Here is an 8,145-nt window from a genome sequence, read left to right on the forward strand (position 1 = left end):
TAACCCAAACTACAACATATGGGGTTCACATGGGCTAGTCTAGTGGGCGCACCTAGTAGACTCAGTGGGTTAACTCATCATAATGAGTTAGCTGACTGATATACATGATCCTATATAATTAACCACTATTGTACATAATTCATGACACAATAACATCACACGTGTACATCTTATGTGGTTCTCAACGTCCCACAAGCATAAATCATGAACCAATCTAGGTATAGTTTAGGTTTAGACCTAACCTTGTTCATATTCCATGTCCAACAGTAATATTCATGTAATAATTCATTCATAACGAAATTTATAGCATATAATCATCATAAATCAGAAATTAAACATAAGAATTAGATATCTAAATAAACATCTTAACAAAGAAAGAAAACAGTACGTAGTTCAAGAGAAAAATATGTTATTATTGAAGAAAAGCATGAAGGGATTCCTCATGTTTGCCTATTTGAAACCCTATATTGAATTAGAGGGAAGGAGGATTTATACACATGTCCTAAGGTTGGTGGAGGTCAGACATGCAAGGATGAGAAGGGAATGCTCAAGGGGATGGACGTCCAATCTCTCTCTCTCTCTCTCTCTCTCTCTCTCTCTCTCTCTCTCTCTCTCAAAGGTAGGTGTGTGGCTAGGTTTTGGGTTAGACGTGTAGTACTAGGGAAATATAAGAAAAGAGGGGACATGCGCATTGTGTATAAGAGCATTGGACGTCCAAACTAGGAAGAGTATAAGGATGGTACACTTTTTGGATAAAGGGCCTAACGTATTTATGAATCCACTCTAATCATATGATTTAAAATGAAAAATAGAGTCGAAATATGTAATTTACAAGGCGGTCTACCGCTCACAATGAATGATCTTGAAAAATGCTTAATGGACAGTCATGGTGCATTGATCGGGTCCACTCTTTCCAACAAAACTCGTAGTTTTGGTTGAATGACCACCTTACCCTTTGGGCATCCGATCTACATATTAGCTAGGGATTGTGGTTTTTCACTTACCGGTGATACCCTTGTACCTCCTACGGAGATAATCCTTGAGAACCTAAAGAAAATGAGGCTTCCACCTCCTGAGGCTGACATGCCAGACATTGTTGCTGCAACTCCAACAATGCACCGGTAGCTAGCCCTACCAAGCACGTGGATGATGCCCCACCTACGGCTGATGAGACTGCATGAATACATCCAGAGAGTACTCAAGACTTAGCTCATCCTTCACAATTGGACTTACTATAATAGATTTATAAGTGGTAGCAGCAGTATGATGAGTGACTTATGTGCCTTGAGCAAATGGTCCAATCCCTCTAACAGACAACCCAGGACATTCTCGCATACCTTATCTATCACCGAGACAACACATTAGCTTCAAGACCTCGCGCTAGGAGCATTTGAGTCATGAGCGAGAGAGATTAGTTGATTTGTAAGTTTGTGTGTGTGTATGTGATCATCCCGATCATATATATCTTTTTGGATGACTGGAGATACTCTGATACTTATGTATGACATTGGATATATATAATATTTTGGACATATTGTATCTTCTTGGTATACATATTGGGGATCGATGTCTCCTCATGATTTAGTGAATATCTGCTTCTCTTCTTTACATTCATGACATATGTTTTTGCACTCACCTCGGTACATTTTATCTAGGTCACGTACGTTGGCATGTGTTCACTATCTTGGTATATCTCTATTCATGATGTTAACATTTGTTAATCACTAACAAAAGAGGGGGAGAACTTACTCCCACCAAAGTATCGATTATCTTTTAACAGGTTAGCTTTGGTGCAGGAGTTTAGGGGGAGCATTGAAGACTCAATTGTGTCTATTATTCATGTAGAATTTTATAATTCATTGTGTATATCATGTATATAGCGGTATATAAATGAATTTATGTTTTAAGATTATCCATGTTTGTCCAAGTTAGGTTTTGTCGCACAATTGACAAAGGGGAAAATTGTTAGTTCACAGATTTGCTAATTGGCATGCTCAGTGTTGTGTCTAGAGTTCGATGAACACAAGATGTTGAAGATTTAAATTCTCGAAGACACTCGTCTCTCAACGGCTTGAACATTCAAGATCATACAACTTCACCTAAGTTTAACCCTAACCTTGAGCTATTCAAAATACCCAAAACCTTACTTCCTCAACTAGCCTAGACCTCATAGGTATATTTAATCCATAGCTAAAGGCTTACGGTCTTAGAAAAAATCTAGGCATTGAAGATTAAAAGAACAGCATCCCATTTGGATGTATCAATAGGATCGATTGGATCCCAATCCTATCGATAGCTATCGATAGGCTTTGATGGGATTGAAAGCCTGCTCGATGGGATCGATTTAGATAGTCAAAATGTTTAATAAACCCTTATGAGAGCAACTGAATTGATCGATGGGATCGAGGGCATTTTTTATGGAATCGAGTGAGCTTTCGATGGGAGTGAGGACCTGCTCAATCCTATTGATTTGGACATTCAAACTATCCAGCAAGCTTTGACTTTAAAATCTTAAATATTCGAAGAGATCGAAGACCAATTCAATGGGATTGAAGATCTGTTTGATCCTATCGATTTGGAACATCAAATTGGTCAACAACATTTTTCATTTTAATCTTAAGTTCCTCAATCCTATCGAGCCAATGCTCGATCCTTTCAAAGGGTCTTGATTTCTTGACCATTGTAAGCTGGTCTATTTAACTCTTGCCTGGGTTTCATTGCAAGATAGAAAGAAATCCATGAGAGCTTTGGTTGTGATTTTATTTGTCCATTACATTCTCCTTAACTTTTCTCTCATGGAGTTCATTGTTCAATCATTGTAATTAAGCATATTTGTTAAGTATTCAAAACTCAGAATGAAACATGAACTTCAGCATTCATCAATGGCCCTTACCTTAACATTTATTAACAAGTCTTCTCTCATAAAGGGCATTGAATCCTAGGTAAAACTCAATCTTGTCCATCAAAGACCTATCTAATAAGAAGACTCACCTAACCCATCTCCCCAACCTTGGTCTCTTAACCGAAGATTCAAGTAAGCTTGTTGTTCAAGTGAGCTGACGAAGAAACTTATCCATGATAAGAGGAAGTTCTTCAACAAGGCGCAATCAATGGGGCTCATCCAGCTAGGTATGTTTAGTATAAGAGTCCATTAGAGAACCATTTTCTTGTTTAGATCTGGGTTTAGAGTTTGTGATCCAAATCCACATTCTAACACTTTATGTAGGCATCCAGCTGCAAAGTACATAGCTTGCGCTTAGATAGGACAAATCTTATGTAAGACCTTGTGTAGGCCTCCAGTGAGAGAATATGTCGCTTGTTCTTGAGTGGGACAAGTGTGGTTTAGACTTTGTGTAGGTTGTAAAGGCTTGTAGTTAACGTGATTTAAAACCATCATGTTAGTAAAATACGATACACTCATGGGTTGAGTGCAACAGCCAGGAGTGGAGTAGGCAATAGCCAAACCACTATATATCATTCTGCAATGAGTTGAATAATTCTTGTTTATAGCTATTTAATTTTGTTGAATAAATATGAATACTTATCTCTATTTGCAGCTAACATGTTTGACAAAATGCACACATGATGTTTTACTTTAGTGTTGAAATGATATATCAATATCCTTGTTAATTATTTTACTTGAATAATTAAAGACAACTAATTGCCCCCCTGTATGACTTAATCTTACTTTCTAACTCCTAAGGCAGAGGCTATTGAACTTAAACTGCAATTTCATATATGATTTCTCTCCCTTTTGAGCTTTAGAATTTCAATAATCCTTCTTCATGTGTCCTATCATACCACAATTCCAACACTTCATCTTATATATGATTTTTCTCCCTTGACTTGGATCTCGATCACAAGTTTCTCTTTTTCTGATCAAAATATCTTCCTCTAACAACCAATACATTCGTAGAATAACCCTCACCGTTGTTCTTCTTTCTCAACTGCTACACATGAATGACTGAAATGACATTTTCAACGTCTATGGTCTCCCTACTGTGACACAGTGTCTATGAGATTCTCGTAAGACGTTGGAAGTGAGTTCAACAAGATTAGGGCTTAATCTTTCTTTTCAATCTTCACCTGCACATTCATTAATTTATAAAACAATTCACTAAACGTACTAATGTGTTCATTAATATCAGACCATTCCGTTATCTTAAGATTATAGAACTTTTTCTTAAGATATAGACGATTGCCCAGGGATTTCTTCATGTACAAATTGTCTAGTTTCATCCAAACCCTTGCGATGGTCTTTTGATCAATGACTTTATAAAAAAACATTGTTCGTCAAACATAATTGGATTAAGGTAATGGCTCTCTCATCAAGTTCTTCCCACTCTGCATCACTCATAGATTTAAGACGCTTCACTTTACTAATGAGTACCTGTTGCAATCTTTGTTGAACTAGAATGTCACTCCTCTTCACTTTACATAGTTCAAAATTATTTCTTCCGGTAAACTTCTTTATTTCATACTTCACATTTGATTATTTTGATGATATATATCGAATTCAAACTCGAAATCTAATGTTAGTTTTGATACCACTTGTTAAGAGACCACAAAAGCCAACCCCAAATTTGAATCAAACAAGTAAAAGATAAATGCAACAATGCATGCACAAGTACAGACAATTTTTATATTTTTTTTTTAAAAAAAAACCTTGTGGGAAAAAACCACGATACAAAGCAACATCGATCACTATGAAAATGAAAAGTATAAGAGATAAGTGAACTTACAATCAGAAAATCTTTATTTTCTCATCTTCAAACCCTATAAATGTTTAAGCCCCGATTGGAATACTCTAATCTCACAAGTACACCTATATATATAGTACAACACGCGAAATAGGAAACTAATTAAGCAATTCATCGGTCGAGTGGTTTTCGATCAATCGAGCAGTTTTTGATTGATCGAGCACCACATTTTCGATCGCTCAAACATACTCAAAAGTGTTCAAAAAAATTACAAGTATTTTTGAATTCTATTGATCGATCGAAACTGTACAAAACTATCTAAATACCAATTTATATAATTCAAGACTCACTCAATTAGTTAACAAGATGGTTGATCAACCAAAAGCCCTGTTTTATGTACAAATTAAAGACATCAGATATGCAATAGTGTTTTCCCTTCATCCAAGCCTATGTAACCTTATGAACAGGTTGGATGGCATATAAACATCATGCGGGACTTAGATTTCAACTGTGGAAATGACTGCCTCCCGTGCTTTCTATGGTATGGTTCACTTGAGCCTTAAGCTTTGGATCTTTTTCAATTTTTTTTAGAAATGCCCTAAAATGATCTCGCAAAATGGGTTGCCCGTGTGGATATATAACACACAACATGATGGAACCCACATAACTTGGTGACATAAAAAAACACCACGGAAGTCAGTGGTGCAGCACACCACTCAATGAGTTCCCGTTGCTTGTTTCACTACCGAGGGTCCCCCAATTTTAGTCGCTGGATGTGGCCCACCTGCACTAATCAGATCTGTCCATCTTCTGTCTTTGGAATGTAACCTTTGATTATTTTAATTTAACTGCTTGTTGAATACAACCAGTCAATGGTCTGAACCATCCTTGGATCTAAGTTTGAGGCCATAACCCTCACAAAATATTTCCCATAAGATGTACGGTTCTAATGAACCGATAACATGACTTCATGTGGCCCCATTTTTTCTACCAAAGGCAGGCCACGTAACCGGCACTCCGGCTTCTAGGACCTGTAAGTGCACCCGATCAAGTGTATTTTTACATATTCACCTATTACACGTGCTGAGATTGCACATGCATGAGTGCACGATCCAAGCCGCTCATCAGGCGTGGAAGACCGTGTCCATATCTTAGACAAAAAAAATAGTAAAATCAGCACGTGTGAGAGGCTGAGTACAGAACAGCGATTCGAGTACACTTCTCATTGATGATCATCCATAACAAATACAAGGTATGCTACAATACATCCCCACGAATTATTAAACAATAGGTAGCGATTGTACCAGTAAGATCTCTGGTCATATCCGCTCATCCAGACTGTTGATATAACGATATACCTATCTAATGACGCTGCCCACCTTAAAAAGTATTAAAGATTGAAATATCCTAACCTTTAAATCAATAGGCCCTAAGACAACGGTTAAAGCGTCGATCCAGATTGAAAGATAAAAAGTTAGCAACCCATGTGTTTAAATATCCCAATCTGAGAGTTTGATTTTGACATATCAGTATCTAAGTCTAGACCCATCATATAAACGATTTAGATCGTTGATACATGACCACGTATCCAATGGCTATAATGCCGTTGTATCGTTCAATAATAAGTAAGGATGTATTGTAGCAAATCTCAACAAATACCGGTCAACAGTCAGCACAAACCCAGCAAGCAATAACGGAAACGGATTGGCTACGCCCCCTGCCACTAGCCCGGTGGCTGGTGGTCGGTGCTCCGTAGGCCCCACCATGATGTATCTGTTTCATCCATTCCGTTCATCCATTTTTACATATCATTTTATGGCTTGATCTAAAAAATTAGAGAGATGTAAATCTCAGGTGGACTACACCACAGGAAAATAATGGCGATTAGATATCCACCATTAAAATCCTCCTAAGATCCACTGTACTGTTTATTTGACATCCAATCTGTTTATGAGGTCATACAGACCTATATGAAGTTAAAAATAAATATCAGTTTGATCCAAAACTTTTTTGGGCCCCAAAAAAATTTTAATGGTCGACATTCATTTAATGCTTTTTCCTGTAATGTGGTCCACTTGAGATTGTTATATACCTCATTTTTTGTCACATATCATAAAATAATATAAAAAAATAGATGGACGGCATGGATGAAACACATAAATAATAGTGGGCCCCACGGAGAACTGACCATCAGCCATCAGCTGGTGGGAGGGGAGTAGCCAATCCGTTTCCGCAACAACCAGCCCGCAGGCTAAGGGATTATGCAGCATACATAGCAACAAACCAAGCACAACACAGACCATATAAAACCCTTCCATTCCCGCCATTTCATACCACATCCATTTCTGTGAAGTTAAAACAGCACCTGATAATGTCATCCAACCCCAAAGTCTTCTTTGATATGACGGCCGGTGATGCCTCGGTCGGCCGTATTGTGATGGAGCTCTACGCGGACGTGACCCCACGCACGGCTGAGAACTTCCGCGCGCTTTGTACTGGCGAGAAAGGCGTTGGGAAATCTGGCAAGCCACTTCACTACAAGGGTTCGACCTTCCATCGGGTTATACCGAATTTCATGTGTCAGGGTGGGGATTTCACTGCTGGAAATGGTACGGGTGGTGAGTCGATCTACGGATCGAAATTTGAGGATGAGAATTTTGTTAAGAAGCATACGGGGCCTGGTATCCTGTCAATGGCTAATGCGGGGCCTGGAACTAATGGGTCGCAGTTCTTTATCTGTACTGCTAAGACGGAGTGGCTGGACGGGAAGCATGTGGTGTTTGGACAGGTTGTGGAGGGAATGGACGTCGTGAAGGCTATTGAGAAGGTGGGATCTAGCAGTGGGAAGACGTCCAAGAAGGTTGTTATCTCGGATTGTGGTCAGCTTTAAGTTTTGAGAGTAAATAATGGAGGGTTGAAATTTTGAGTTATTTCTTTCTTCTTTTTTTTTCCTCGTGAGTTCGGTCGTATTAATAGCAATTTTGGAGATCTTGGACGGTTTTGATTCATTTCGGACTTATTTTGATAACTCTTTGTGTTGTTGTTTCGCCTGTGTTTGTGATTCTTTGTATATGGGCCATTTGGTTGCGTAGTCATATGTATGGTGGGCCTTGCAATGATAGTGGCCAGTCAGAGAGAATCAAGTAGACAGGACATGTATGCATCAACGATGGAGAACGTGACACTCATAAGGATGTACTTGATTGGGATGACATTCTTGATGGGATCTTAGTCCTTCACATCTCACACCCTTGGGGGGCTTTTGCTGCAGGGTATTAGACGCCATTAGGTGGGATGGAATTGCATGGCCAGCATTTGGAGATGATGGAAAAAGGTTAGGATTAGGTGGGATGGAATTGCATTTAGTCCCATCCCAGATTTCCATGGATTTTGAAATCCACTATACATATGGGCCCCACATTGATGCATATGTGTGGGATGGAAT

The 8,145-nt window shown here is 38.6% G+C and overlaps 1 protein-coding gene across 1 annotated transcript; it reads left to right on the forward strand.

Moving 5' to 3' along the window:
- The first annotated feature begins 7,017 nt into the window (after positions 1-7,017).
- On the forward strand, positions 7,018-7,708 carry LOC131234792 (peptidyl-prolyl cis-trans isomerase 1-like). The gene has a single exon (XM_058231749.1). The coding sequence runs from the start codon at positions 7,072-7,074 to the stop codon at positions 7,588-7,590; it is 519 nt and encodes a 172-aa protein (XP_058087732.1). The 5' UTR covers positions 7,018-7,071; the 3' UTR covers positions 7,591-7,708.
- Positions 7,709-8,145: the final 437 nt, after the last annotated feature.

This window comes from Magnolia sinica, chromosome 19, assembly GCF_029962835.1.
Source record: "Magnolia sinica isolate HGM2019 chromosome 19, MsV1, whole genome shotgun sequence".
NCBI classification, from domain to species: Eukaryota; Viridiplantae; Streptophyta; class Magnoliopsida; order Magnoliales; family Magnoliaceae; genus Magnolia; species Magnolia sinica.